This window comes from Echeneis naucrates, chromosome 5 (assembly GCF_900963305.1).
Source record: "Echeneis naucrates chromosome 5, fEcheNa1.1, whole genome shotgun sequence".
NCBI classification, from domain to species: domain Eukaryota; kingdom Metazoa; phylum Chordata; class Actinopteri; order Carangiformes; family Echeneidae; genus Echeneis; species Echeneis naucrates.
In genome coordinates, this window is record NC_042515.1 from 19,580,445 (window position 1) to 19,595,269 (window position 14,825).

At 42.8% G+C, this 14,825-nt stretch overlaps 3 protein-coding genes across 3 annotated transcripts; 2 read left to right on the plus strand and 1 right to left on the minus strand.

Moving 5' to 3' along the window:
- The first annotated feature begins 442 nt into the window (after positions 1 to 442).
- On the plus strand, positions 443 to 5,880 carry LOC115043164 (protein transport protein Sec61 subunit alpha-like 1). Its single transcript, XM_029501387.1, has 12 exons — positions 443 to 671; positions 1,514 to 1,581; positions 1,684 to 1,749; positions 1,855 to 1,933; positions 2,416 to 2,547; positions 2,743 to 2,852; positions 3,184 to 3,337; positions 3,454 to 3,614; positions 3,814 to 4,011; positions 4,184 to 4,375; positions 4,458 to 4,534; positions 4,616 to 5,880. Exons 1-12 carry the CDS (start codon positions 665 to 667, stop codon positions 4,800 to 4,802), a joined length of 1,431 nt encoding a protein of 476 aa, XP_029357247.1. The 5' UTR covers positions 443 to 664; the 3' UTR covers positions 4,803 to 5,880.
- Positions 5,881 to 6,102: 222 nt separating this feature from the next.
- chchd4a (coiled-coil-helix-coiled-coil-helix domain containing 4a) lies at positions 6,103 to 9,186 on the plus strand. The gene is made up of 3 exons (XM_029501987.1): positions 6,103 to 6,251; positions 6,646 to 6,744; positions 8,107 to 9,186. The coding sequence occupies exons 1-3, from the start codon at positions 6,230 to 6,232 to the stop codon at positions 8,457 to 8,459; spliced, it is 474 nt and encodes a 157-aa protein (XP_029357847.1). The 5' UTR covers positions 6,103 to 6,229; the 3' UTR covers positions 8,460 to 9,186.
- A 46-nt stretch (positions 9,187 to 9,232) lies between these two features.
- LOC115043469 (netrin-4) lies at positions 9,233 to 14,825 on the minus strand. The gene is made up of 10 exons (XM_029501986.1): positions 14,358 to 14,825; positions 13,422 to 13,912; positions 13,007 to 13,327; positions 12,598 to 12,724; positions 11,688 to 11,876; positions 11,204 to 11,420; positions 10,959 to 11,086; positions 10,767 to 10,835; positions 10,505 to 10,675; positions 9,233 to 9,992 (listed from the first exon to the last, which is right to left on the minus strand). The coding sequence occupies exons 1-10, from the start codon at positions 14,446 to 14,448 to the stop codon at positions 9,856 to 9,858; spliced, it is 1,941 nt and encodes a 646-aa protein (XP_029357846.1). The 5' UTR covers positions 14,449 to 14,825; the 3' UTR covers positions 9,233 to 9,855.

Below are 14,825 nucleotides of genomic sequence, written 5' to 3' on the forward strand. Positions count from 1 at the left end.
AGAAGCATAAATGTATAAAATGTTGTTCTAGATAAAAATGACCCTTGTGAATATCACATAACTAAATGTTATTTATTGTTGGATTGTTGTCCTTTTAATTTTGTAGTGAGTAAGTCTTCATATACTGTTGGGTAATTTCATTTGTTGCAATTGAATCTGGGTTGTCTACCTACAGTGGGCCAATGTTAGAAATCACAATATGATTCTAACTAAAAACCTACAAAAAAAGACAATTATGTCAGAGACTTAAATACAAAACTTTGAAGGAAAGTATAATGTTGTATCTCCAGTCCCTCGGATGGCTCGGAGGAAGGAGGTCAGCCCACCGACCGGAGCTCCCCCTGGAGGAGTGGAGGACTCTGATTTTACAGAGATTCGATAAGGATCGATCAGAGATAAAGATCGTTCACCTTTTCCGAGCCCGGAAGGCTCTCTGTGTCTGGGCAGGGGGAGCGCGTGAGGAGTCAGAGCAGCGCGCGGCCCGCGGCCCGCGGCCCGGAGTGCGGGCTGTGCACGAGAGCAGTGACGTGTGTCAGCGCCTTGTCTGGTGACGTGTCTCTGCTGCTCTCGCTTTCCTGTCGGAGCAGCTGGATGTTTCCACGCTGACCCCACTCTGCACTCACACTGGAGCCACAAACACGCCGGCAGCCGGTCTAAGAACACCATGGGGAGTAGGTGACATTCATCCGCTGTTTACACGTGGCGACGGGGACCGAAAGTAGCTGCTGTGTGTGTTTTAGCGCGAGCAGCGAGGGAATGGGTGGAAGCTAAGCGGCTAACCTTGGGAACGTTAGGTGGCAAGTTGAGCTAGCTCATAACGGGAGCTAATCTGAAGTTTCTGTTGTAAATACACATAGTCTCACTGGGTCTAAGTTACGTTAGTTTGGTTTGTTGCACAGTTGGGTGTTATCCCTACCGTTTCTTGCATGTTCCTTAAATTAGCTTCCCGTTTTTAAGTGATTGGTTTGTGAATGAACACTTGTTAGCATCGTGCTAACATTAGTTAGCTCCATGAACTGTTCGTGTAGGAGAATTTAATGTTATTGCTTTTTGAACTGGGGTGTAGATGTGTTTGTAATGACATTTTGAGATCCTAGCACGTGTTAAAAAATCGCAGCCATATGTTAAATCGCTCGCTGTCAAAGTCAGTCTCGGTGACTGGTCCAAATCGAGCCCAAACACTTTTGGGGCTGCCGTGCAGCCCCGAAAGGCGTCGATAGGACTTCACACGGGTCGTCTGGGTCTCACTAAACTTTGTGTTTTCGCCGTGATTGTTGGGACAGACAGAGCCTGTTGCTGCCTTTGCCGGGTGGCCTGTCGTGTTCAGCTTTGTTGGCAGCATTAAGGCTGCTGGTTAGTGATGACGTAGCTTCTAAATTAATCTGGTTAAAAGTGGACGAAGGTTTTACACCAACAAAAATGGGTGTTATTGCCAGGAGACGTGTTCAGCTCTCAGTGGTCTGCTAATGCAAGTGTCGTTATTATTTTGTAATCTCTTCGTTTGTTTCTGCAGTTAAATTTTTGGAGGTCATCAAGCCATTCTGTGCAGTCTTGCCAGAAATTCAGAAACCAGAAAGAAAGGTATGTATAGATTTGTTGTTGCATCTAACAGTTGTATTGTTTGTACACTGTGAGTATCAAGTAGCTGTAATTAACATCTGATCTTTTGTTTAATCTCTACAGATTCAGTTTAGAGAAAAAGTGCTATGGACTGCCATCACACTATTCATCTTTTTGGTGTGCTGTCAGGTTGGTAAATATTCATTTCAATAATAAAAACCAACCTACTGCTTCTGTGATTGGTGAAACATGTTGACTGTAGAGATTAATATCTCCTTTCTCTTGTCAATTCAGATTCCACTGTTTGGCATCATGTCGTCAGACTCTGCAGATCCCTTCTACTGGATGAGAGTAATTCTGGCTTCCAACAGAGGTGCTTGAATTGCATGTTATATTATTTGTACCCATCGCTGTCTTGCTTCCTTTGGTTTATTTTCACTTTGATACTAAGATGCTTCAATTGTATTTCTGATTTGCTTGTTATTACCGTTTTGCCTGAAACAATCCGCATATTTTATTATGATGCTTTGTGCAAAGTACTTTGTAACACTTGTTTAGATAGGTGCTGAAAAACAAAGATTATTATTAGTATTATTATAATTAATAATGTTTAATATTATAATAATTGTAATGATAATATTATTATAATCATTATTATTGTTAATAAAAACTGACTAACACACCTAAATCACAAAGCCCGCATAAATAACTGAATTCTAGTATTGTTATCAGTTGTGACATAATGTCCTTATCATGTGTGATAAGTCAAAGGTCAACTGTAGGGCTTGTCAGTGCTGCTATGATTGCAGTAACTGAGCCTGATTGACTCTAAATGCTGTCCACTTTTTCATTCAGGTACTCTGATGGAGCTGGGTATCTCACCCATTGTCACCTCAGGCCTCATCATGCAGCTGCTAGCTGGTGCCAAGATAATTGAGGTTGGAGACACTCCCAAGGACAGAGCCCTCTTCAATGGAGCTCAGAAATGTATGTTCGTTTACTTGCTGCAGCAGCTTTTTTATTTAGTTGTTGTCTAGCTCTTGTCATGTCATACCTTTGAAGCCTAAAATATATTTTTTACTTTGAAGCTTGCCCACTCATGGCACTGTTCATTTTGAGCATCCCTTTTGTAGCAGCTCTGCCTTTAATGTTGTTGCAAATCAGTTTTTCTCTCTTTTTCAGTGTTTGGAATGATCATCACCATTGGGCAGGCCATTGTATATGTCATGACTGGCATGTATGGAGATCCTTCAGAGATGGGTGCTGGCATATGTTTACTCATCATCATCCAGGTTAACAAAAAACTCCCACTGCTGTTTTGTAACTAAACTTATTCTATGTCTAATAATGGAAGTCATTGGTTCGCTTTTCTTCCAAGATTAGAAAAAAAAATAAATATATGCAGTGTAGTTTTTTTTTTTTTTTAATTTCTGCAGTGAACAGACAAATTGAGATGAAGTAGAAACGGCTTTATGAATAAATTTATTAATTTTCATGATTCACCAAGTTAATGTAGCTTGTCCACTGTAATTTTTCAGATACATAGAGCATTATTGATTTGTTGGACAGCTATATATATATTCCTCTCTTGTGTAAGTACAAGCATTGTGCTTGTTTCTTCAGCTCTTTGTTGCAGGTCTGATTGTCTTGCTGCTGGATGAGCTTCTCCAGAAAGGCTATGGTCTAGGTTCAGGTATCTCTCTCTTCATTGCAACCAACATCTGTGAGACAATTGTCTGGAAGGCCTTTAGCCCCACCACGGTCAACACTGGCAGAGGTATTGTAACTGGGGGGAAAAAAGCATTTTTTCCTTTTATCAATCTGATTGTTGAGAAATTAGATAAATATCTTAAACTTTGTTGCAATGATCAGCACTGTGATTCTTTTCTCCAGGCACTGAGTTTGAGGGCGCCATCATTGCACTCTTCCATCTGCTGGCTACCCGCACAGACAAAGTGCGTGCCCTGAGAGAAGCCTTCTACAGACAAAACTTGCCCAACCTCATGAACCTCATTGCCACCGTCTTTGTGTTTGCAGTGGTCATATACTTCCAGGTGAGGTTGGAACACCAACAAAATAAGATACAGTATCTTATCTACTTTCATGAAATTTGAAGAATTTCAATTTAAATTGAAATGCAAATGCTTGCTCATTTTCGACATTCTGAGTAATATCTCTTTCTCTCTTAAGTGCTTTGAAGGTGCTCTATTGTTTAACTTGTAAACTCCCCCCCCCCCCCCCCCCCCCCACAAGGGCTTCAGAGTGGACCTGCCCATCAAGTCAGCACGCTACCGCGGCCAGTACAACACTTACCCTATTAAACTGTTCTACACATCCAACATCCCCATCATCCTGCAGTCTGCCCTGGTCTCCAATTTGTACGTCATCTCTCAGATGCTGTCAACACGTTTCAGTGGCAACTTCCTGGTCAACCTTCTAGGAACCTGGTCTGTAAGTATATAATGTGTTCACTTCCCAAGTCTCAGTACTTATGACATGTCTAAAGACCAAGGGATTGTGTCAAGGAGTCTTAGTGCTATTTGTGTACAGATGATGCACTTTTTTTATTTTAGTTAATAGGTCAAATGAATACATCATCAAATTAAATCTTTTTTTAATTTAGGACACCTCAAGTGGAGGACCAGCTCGGGCCTACCCAGTGGGGGGTCTCTGCTACTACCTTTCGCCTCCAGAGTCATTTGGCTCTGTTTTGGATGACCCAGTTCATGCTGTTATCTACATTGTCTTCATGCTCGGCTCCTGTGCCTTCTTCTCCAAGACCTGGATTGAGGTCTCGGGATCCTCTGCCAAAGATGTGAGTGTGAATGCATGCATGCGTGTGTGTGTCAAAAAGTATCATGTTAAGTTGTTCATTGATACAATTTTGTGTGTCTCAGGTGGCTAAGCAGTTGAAGGAGCAGCAGATGGTGATGAGAGGACACAGAGAGACTTCTATGGTGCATGAACTTAACAGGTAAAAAAAACAACCCAAGTAAATGATATACAAAGTTATTTTTAAAAATATTTGTGAGTTTATACCAGATTTTTCTTGCAGGTACATCCCCACAGCTGCTGCCTTTGGTGGGCTTTGTATAGGAGGGCTGTCTGTCATGGCTGACTTCTTGGGTGCCATTGGTTCGGGTACAGGAATCCTCCTGGCTGTGACCATCATCTACCAGTACTTTGAGATCTTTGTAAAAGAGCAGAGTGAAGTGGGAAGCATGGGAGCACTGCTGTTCTAGAAAATACCAACCTTCTGACACAAAGCAGACACAGTTCATCCATCCTTTTCCCATCATTTCCTTTTGTATTTTGCATTTTTTGCAGTTTGCACAATCAGTGCATTTTGCAGCTGGGATAGGTTATTTTCTCTGTCACCTGTGTTCCCCACTATACTTCTCAAGCAAGCCAATGCTGAGAAGACGGTTGGGTTACTGCCATGGTTGAGCATAGTATGTGTCTCCTCAGTCCTTTTTATTCAAAGAGCTGTTACCCACCTCTCTGCAAGCTGCCTAAATCCCCCCATTAACTATTTTAGAAGAATGCCCAAAAACACACAAGTGTGAGGTGCTGTCTCTGACTTACCTCAGGCATTGTTCAGAGCAGCATGTACAAGGAACACTAGACACTTAAGACAGCGACAACATTGTAGTGCTTATTTCAAGCAGTACACACTGTGCCTGCCTGTACTTTTCAGGGGCAGTTGAAAGAAGCCACGTCATGTTCAACACACAACGGTCGTCAATGAAGTTTATAGGGTCCTAAAAGGATGGGAAAAGTATAAACAAACTATGCTTCTACTCCTGATAAGGTCTATAGTAAACTGACATGCTGTTGATGGTTTTCATTTATCTTTATTTTGATATTTTAAATGACGGACTGTTTATTTTCACTCTGGTCTTATGTAGGGCACAGTGTTTGTCCTCTGTCTCTGGTTCCCCAGAGGAAAGTGTTTGTGTTGTGATGCTCTTTTATTCCCTGACTGAATCGCTGCACAATACTGCCGAGGTGGTCGGGATGAGGGTGGGTTTGATAGGGATGAAAAATGGGTTTCATTTTGGTTTTTACTTTATGTGACAGACATAACTGTGTTATTAAAAAAAACAGGATTTTTTTCCAAATTGTAGATTGTGTTTTGATTCCTATCGTCTTTGTTCTGTTTCATGACATATTCTAAAAAAGACTGCAGGGTACGATTTATGGGTAACATAAAATTTTATTTGTATTTTGCCGAGGCATAGCACACATTACCTTAAGGCACTTTACATGGTTACGATGTAAACGAGAAAGCAAGCTGTTGCCAAGATGCCAAGATGAGGAAAGTTTTAGCGTGTGTGTTTGTTTGCGTGCGTGTGACGAATAGTACAAATATGAAACTTGGCTGTCAAAATTAAAATACAAAATATTATTTTTGATGTATTAATTGGCTTTATGCGTGTATTAGACATAATATGACAGGATAAGTAATTGCTTTTTTTTTTAATAATTTTAAATACGGCACGTGACGTCATGATTGTGCGCCTGCATGTGGCTAGTCACAGGGGTAACGGAGCTGGTGGACACCGGCAGATTATCAAATGAAACCTTGGCAGTTGTTGACCAATCTCTCACACGCAGGTGATCTTTTTGTGCAGAAGACTAAGCTCGACGGATATAAAGACCCACAAACATGTCGTATTGCAGGCAAGAGGGTAATGTCGCTTCTTTTTCATTCATTTACAGTTCGTGTCGGAGCAATGTCACCGAGTTAGCTAACATGCTAGGCTAACTTTCCACAGAGCGCTAACTCACCGATTGGTTTAGGTAACTGGCTGGCTGCTAGGGAAGCTAGGTCTCCAGCAGTAATGCGCTAGAATCAATGTTTTTGTTTTAGTATTATGTCGCTTTTACCTAATATTCACAGCAAGAACTTGTCAGCAGCTTTATCCACAGGTGGAGAAACCGCAGCCAAAGTCAGCGGCGGTCACTGGTCAACACACGACACCAATGCGATAATCCTATAAATGATAGACATACTTATGAATGTGCCATAATTTCACCCAGCACCAGATGTCCTAACTCAAGAATGTATTTGTCCTATGTAAGGTAAAGATCGCATCATCTTTGTGACTAAGGAAGACCACGAGACGCCCAGCAACGCGGAGCTGATTGCAGATGATCCCAACGACCCATATGAGGAGCAAGGTTGGCCATTTTTTACCGTAGAAAAACTGAACCAGATTCCAGAGGTTCTGCGTACTGTCAACAAATGCCATTAGGTGTTCATTTTAGGACAGGCGAAAAGGCATCGGAGTAAGCTAAAAGTCGTCAAGTCTGAGAAAAACCTCTGTCATCGTCAGACAAAAATGCAACACATTTCAGGAAAACGGCCTCCGACCAAAAGTATTCAGTCTCAGAAAAACCTATGTCAAGTTTAAGTCAGCTTTCAGACAAAACATCGTCAGGGAAAAAACAGGCAGATCTTGCCCAGCAGAGGGGGCTCATGTTGCAGAGGCAAAGGATCTGACAGAAGGCCTATTTTACGTCCTCAACGTGCGGCAAATGATCAAGCTAATGTGTAAATTCGATTTTTTTTCCTACTTCAATAAGAAGTTTGATTTGAATGGGAGAGAGAAAATCCCCAGTTTTTACGGTAGCCAGTTAATCTAACGCAGTAACGTCACGTAGCGGTATTCAGAAACAGAATGCGGAGCAGAATTGTTTACTTTGGTTGCTGTGGCAACTGAGGATGAGGAACAGTGCTATGTGTATTCAGATAGCCGAGTGGTTAGCATGCAGGCCTGTCTTGTCCATGCAAAAAAATTTGGATCCATGGAGTTTAGATAGAGGAGACCTGCAGCAAAAGAACCCCAATCTGGATTCGAACCGGGATCTAATTCTGCTCCGCATTCTGTTTCTGGATACCGCTACATGACGTTATTACGTTAGTTTAACTGGCTACCGTAAACACTGTAGATCCTGAAATGTGATGCATGTTTGTCTGACGATGACAGAGGTTTTTCTCAGACTTGAGGACTTTTAGCTTACTCCGATGCCTTTTCGCCTGAGACCTGATGCTTTTTTGTCTGATGTCTGACACCTGAGTCTGATATCTGAGGATGTCCTAAAATGAACACTGCAGTACGTGAGAAGATCGAAAAAATGGATCCTACTCACATACATTTTCTAGGTGCCCTATACTAGATGACTCTTTCTCCATTACCATGGAAACACGGTGGTGTTACAATTTTCTCAATCCCCCACACACAGTCCTGGTTCTGGAGATGCTTTGGCAGCAAATCCCCAGCCATAAATAGTTTTATTCACTATTTACACTTGTTAGAGAACCCCAGTGGACAGTTATTGAAAGGAATGTTTCTGCCTTTTTTACATTAACTGTATCTTTACTACCCATTCTTACTTAGATTTAGCTCTTCTAAGTACAGAGAGACTGCTCAAGACATAGTTTTTTTCCTTTTTTACAGAATTCCTAGCCACAGTGATGTAATATTGTATCAATAGTATATCACTGGACTTTTGTTGATTTGTGGTCTAATGTTTCTTCAGGCCTGATCTTGCCAAATGGGGACATCAACTGGAACTGTCCGTGCTTGGGCGGAATGGCAAGTGGACCTTGTGGGTCTCAGTTCAAAGAGGCCTTTTCCTGCTTCCACTACAGTAAAGAAGAAGTGAAGGGCTCAGAGTGTATCGACTACTTCCGTAACATGCAAGAGTGCATGCAGAAGTACCCTGAGCTGTATCCTCAGGATGAAGATAAAGAAAGCTCCACCCAGACAGAGGCCGACACTGGTTCTGCCTCTGCTGCCCCGACTGAGGGCTCTGCCTTATCCCCTGAAACTGATGATGCCCCATCTACATCTGACAGTGTGTCACCCACAGACAGTCAGACTACCAGCTAAGGTCATCATCCACAGGCTCTTGTTCTCTGTGTGCAAGTACTGCCCAGCATAAAAGACTCACCAAGAGGAGCTCTGATTGGATTCTTCTCCTGTTTAAACCTTCATCAAGGACGTAGACAGACACAGCTCTGACACAATGGGCGGTATTTGCAAAGGCCATCAGAGGAGGACTTTGTTGACTTTGTGAATGCAGCAAAACGTAGCATACATACATAAGTATAGGCTGCTTTATTTGCAGAGCTCTCAAAAATCATTAGATGATTTAATGACAGTGGGCCAAGCTATTTGCTGCAAGGACTTTAGCTCAAAGACTCACTTTATATGCAATAGGTAAATTAACTTCCTGGATGTTCTCGTGTCAATCAAAAGAGGTATTCATTATGTTTGTCGTGTTAATAACCACTGATCAGGATTATCACTTGGCACTGATTTATCTAAGTGTTCAGTTTGACAGAAATCTGAGCAGTGGACAGCATGCTGATATTGACAGATGGTTTTAACTGTCTTGTTGAACCTCCACGTACATCTGTTGTCTAATGAACAATGATTGACGCTGTAAAGGCAAAGACCAAAGCAGTTTGTTACGTTTGACTGTCAGTGCATCAATGTTTTTGAGTCTTCATTCTGTGGTTACCATTCATTGTCATTCAGGCCTTAAAGGATTTGATGGTATTTATCCAACGTGACCAGATTAAAACAATCACCGAACAATCTCAGCTTCTATTTTCCTTTTGTCTGTTTGAAGACAAAGCAATATGCCTCCACTGTCTGAATTTTCTTTTCACACATGCTTATTCTGAGTTGTTTTTTTTTTTTTTCCCCGAGCTAGTATTGCTTAAAGATTTGTCGGTGTCTGTGTGTGGAATTGAGTGATCATGTACAGTATAATGACCCCCAACCACACTGCTTCACTTATCTTATTATATTGCTTGTATGTTCTAGTTCCATTCTTTCAAAAAAGGTTTAGCTTCTTCCAAATGTACCATTTATGACAAAAGTGTTCCATACATTCTGTACAGCTACATAACAAGCATATTTTTTGGTCTTTGGTCTGAGAAAAAAAATAATAGATAAATGATTAAATAACAGATTAGTTAAACTCAACCATGTATTTTACCAACTTGTAACTGGTTCTAAAATAGAGATAACTGATTTCTGTAAATTCTATGAACAAACAATATTGCTTTGAGGTAAGGCCTTCAATTTTAGGTACATCACACTTGGAGATCGTGGGGACTACCTCTTGGACAGTGACCATCAGTTTGCGTTGTTTAGTTTGCCCTTGATGAGAGCATGTTGTTGGTCTGTTGTCAGTCCCTTTTCTCAGCTGTCCACAAACTCATATGGGTCCTTGTGAAATTTTTTTAGTCTGTTCCACAGTTTCAGATCATATCACTCATGGACATCCGTTCATCAGGCCCTCCGATATAAGCAGCCCCAGTCGAGGAGTCCAGGAGACCACTACACTTTGCATGGTGACCAGCAAACGCCCTGTTCCGGCTTCTTCTGGACCTGCAAGTAGGTACTCCATTCCTGGTTTAAGGTACAGCGTCAAATTTGGTTAATTGTTATTATGCTCTGGTTACTGGCTTCAAATAATTGTCTTATAATGCTGACTATATGTGTTAAAATACTACCTATCAATCAACCTGCAAATGAAAATTTCCAAAATGAGTGGTTAAATTTTTTGATGACTGGAAATTTTGTCAAAATATGCCATCTTAAATCCAGCATTGTGTTACTACAGAGATGCCCCATTTTACGATTCATAATCTCCAGATTAAGGGGAATGTGCTGCTTTGCTACAAGACCTAACAAAAATACATCATTTAGATTTTTTTTTTCAGTTAAAGTGAAATAAACGACAGTTTTCACATTATTTCTGGCTCTTGCAATATTTGTCAAAATAATATTCTGACAACCTCCAGTCTACAGTACATTTTCAGCCTCCTGGTTGGTGTTGGTGTATGTACTAATCAATAGCTTTGGGCTTCATGCACCTTCCCATAATCCCATTTCTGTGTCAGGTTTGGAACATGTCCTACCCGGGTTTAGGATAGGACAAGTGCAGCCACGGCTGGTCCAGGAGAGGGGGTAGAGGCTGACTGTCCCCTGGTGCAGTGCCACCTGGCCTGATCGGAGGACTTTACGAACTTTGACATGAACTTCTGCGTGGCTCCCTTTGTCATGAGCAGACAGTACACTGGCTTTGATGACTGTCACATATGAAAGAAGCGCATCAGTCAAAAGTTGTTGTAAAATATTAACCTGTGAACAGTTCTAGAAATAGGAGCTGCTATTTCTTACCATAGTCGTGTCTGGTCTTGCAGAGGTCAGACACACTTCTCAGCTTCTTCTCCTTACAGCTGCACTTTCCTGCGTACAGGTGTTAGGATATGAACTAACCTCGCATTATTATTTTTAACACAGTTTGAAAATCTGTGATTTCTTCACAAAGATCAACAGCATTATTCCAAAGTAATTGGTTGCAACACTGACCTGTATAATGTAAAGCAGAGACGGCAAGCTCCTTTGACCACTGTACCTCTTCTTCAATTGGGAACATATGTTCGGGATCAGGGATTTTCCCACCGACAGGCACACTGAACACCTGATTGTTAGTGTAGCTACATAAGTGGAATAAAGCACGTAACATAAAGGTTTGCGATTAGCCATTACCATGGGCCTGTGAAATGTTAACTGTCTGGTGAAAAACAATGGCCGCCAGTTATGTGTCCAGTTACCTGTCCAAACACTGCCCAGTGTTTGCATCACAGCTGAGAGGGCAGACACAAGGTTCGCAGCCCTTTTGTCCAAAGCCCCAGTAGCCAGCGAGGCAATGGCTGCAGCCTGTGCCCCCTACACCTGGTTTACAGTGGCACTGCCCACTCCTAGGGTGGCACCAGGGCCCCTCCTCTCCAGGACGAGGAGGCAAAGAGCCCTGTGGATCACACCAGCAGCCTGACAATCAGAGACAGAAACAGGTCGTTGTGCTGCTGAAGCTTTTCGAGTTTCTCCTACACATTACATATAAATTACACAGATTTTTTTTTTTCCTCCATTCACAAACTTCTATTCCTTTTAATTAACGATCAAAGATTCAAGAAAAACACGACTGATATCACAGAATTAGCTACAAAAATCTGATGGCAAAACATGAAACCTTTATTTTGCTTTTCAGGGTGGTTAAATACACAGTGAATGATACTTTGTTCTCTTGTCTCTTACGTGTGCAGGCGTGGGGAGAGTTGAGGGGCATGGATGGATGGCGATGGTAGCCGTGGCGACACCGCTGGCACCGACGTCCAACAGTGTTGTGTTGGCAGACATCGCAGACCCCACCACTGGTGCCACCGGATGACAGCCATGCCCGCTGAGAAAAGTGACAGCTGTGTGCGTGGCCATTGCACTCACACTCTGGAGTTCCAGCGAGACACGGTAACATCAGGATGAGGAGGGAAAAGAAAATGAACGGGAAACATGGATGATTAATTGCACATTGTTGTCTAGAGTATGTGCTTTGCTAATACACTATTGTGTGGGTTTGAACACCATAGACCTGCATACTGGATTTAACCACCCTGACCAACCAAGAGTTTGTTGACCACCAGAGATCGGGAGCAGGCATAAAACAACTGGTTTGTTTGTCTGTGCTGGCAGACTCAGGTCTTAACAAAAAAAGAAGAAAGGATTGCCTATCTAAACACCTACATGCGTGTTGATTGCGTCTTTCAAACACAGCTGCTGTAATAAGACAGGTTTGGTCAAATGTTATTTATAGTTGCAAATTGACAACAGAAGGCACATCTCAAATAGTGCTGGTCTTTATTATATTATTTATAGAGATTCAAAGGTTCCCATCCAGTGCAATCACAACACAGGTTAAAGTACTGCAATACAACAAGAGTGATGATGATGATGATGGTAGCAGCAGTAACAATCACCTTAATGTTAACTGGAATATTACTACTGATATAATCATAATCATAATAGATATTAGCAGTAATAATGGTTATTATAACACATTTAATATATGTAATAATCTAATCTAATCAAAAGTAGACACCTTGAAAATGTCTTTTCTAGTTTCCTCTGTCAGTGATGGAATAGTTGTGCATTCCTGTTGGGGTTTACTCACTCTGACATGGGTTGGGCTCCCCGCTGCTGCCGTTGGCAGGTCTCCAGGGACGGTCATTGTAGAGCGGGGCACACGTCTCACAGTGATCCCCCGCTGTGTGGTGGGTACACTGACACTTACCAAACACCTGGAACACACATTTGGGGCTGCTCACTTAAAGATTACACAATCCTGCTGTGTAGGGATGACTATGAGACATATCCAGGCAGGTGGTTTCAAGAGTAAAGTATGCTATTAAAGCCTTTTCCCTTCACCTAGCACATTTTTTTAATTTAAACCTAACATCTGGATACCTGTGTTCTACACATCTGGAATAAAGCACAGGCCATCGCAAAAACACACTTTCTGCTCTCTGCATCACTGCTTGTTGTTGTTTTACTTGGAAATTCCCCAAGAAAAAGCTGCTCACCATGTTACTGTCCTGTCTGGCCTCTTGGCTGTGGTTGTATGGAAAACAGTGCTCGGCATGTCCATGGCACAGGCATGTCCCACTGGCCAATAAAGTATAAACAGCATAAGGCGCTGGGGCCGGGTTCTCTGTCGTGGATGTGGAGGTATGAGCTGAGGTTGTAGGGCTTGTTTGTTCTGTAGGAGAGTTCAGAGGTGCAGAGCACTTCTGAGCTTTAAGCAGTCTGATACGGAGGTTAGTGAAGGTTAGGCGGGCAAGGGCCTCTGGACTGTAAGGGTCTAGGGTCTTAGTGCTGCTGGGGTCCAGGGTCCTTAATATTACCTGGGAAGAGAAACCCACAACTAGTCTTCAGAGAAACAAAGAATGAGGCCCTGGTAAAACACAATGCCTGACATCTTCATGTATATGCTCTCACCTCACCACCACTGCAGGGTAAAGCATTCGTGTAACGAGATGTGCACAAAGACCCTGGGCGACTAAAATCATCCGGCAACCCAAACTCTGCGCTACAGTTGTTTGCAAAGAACTTCATGGCCTCCCACGTCTTCCCAAAATCAGACGAACGTTCAAACGTCATAGCAGCGGGCCGCGGCGACCTGAACACCAAAACCACATGGGACAGACAGAACCGGGTTTCCATGTCCAGCCGGATCTCGTCCTGCTGCTCCTGCACAGTGATACCTGCATTGGATGCCCACCAGGTGTCTGGATGTGAGAAAGGATCGTCGGTCATGTGAGCAGGTGGGTGCATGTCCTCAGGGGACAGATGGGGGGTCCCAGGAGAATAGTGGCAAGAACAGTGCTTCAGGAAGCTGTCCACACAGCACTTTGAGTGAACAGTTAGGGCCCTGCCACTGGCCAGGTTTCCTATAGGTGGACTACAGGCATGATCCACACACCTGGAAACTGACACACGGGGATGGAGGGAAAAGGGCAAAAGTTGGTTATGCACTTTTAGTTCAGTATTTATTTATGTATTTATTTATATCAGAGAGAAGTCTGAAAAAACAAGCAGCCTCCATCACTGGTGTCAAGGGCAACAGCAAAGGCTTTTCCATTGTGTTTACCATGAATATTTAATGAAGCCTATCATTATTCTGCCATTCCCGCACTGAATAACAATAAACCTCTCCGATTGCATGTAATGCCAGATCAAATGTGCCTGCTGCAGTATGACCTTTGGCCTTTAGACCGCAGAAAGCAGATACAACGAGAAACGGAAATGTCCAGCTCAGCTAAGGGACCACTGATAGCTGCTCATGGAGCCGCCTTGTTTAACCACAGCGGGGAAAGCTGCATCTTTAGGGACAATAACGCAGAGAGACACTGAATAAGCTGTACGGCTCCTCACCTGCTCCGCTCTCAGTCACAACCGCAAACAGCAAACAGAGCGCCGCCAGCATCCCATGCCGTCCGTCCCCAGACTCAGCAGATCCTCTCATCCTCGTGTCTCCCGTGTTTACAACATGCACGGTGCGATGGACGCCTTTCAGGAGGGATGAGTCCTGACATTATGTGGCGCTCGTCTAAAGAACATGCGCATTTCTTTGCCAATTACGCAATGCGCAAAAGCGCTCGCACGGACTCGGAGGATTTCTTCGACGTCCTCTCCGGAGTAATGTCACTTTTCAAACCTTAACAGAGTTCACAGCATCCTCCGGAACAGCTCGGGCATCTCCGTCACCCAGGTGGATTGTGTGCCTTGGGTGTAGCAAAAAGAGTATCACTACTGAGTCCAAGACCTAATACTCCACGTCTGACATCATGAAAAGTTGATCATTTCCATTTAAATATTTGTCCTCTCCCATTTTTTCGCAAT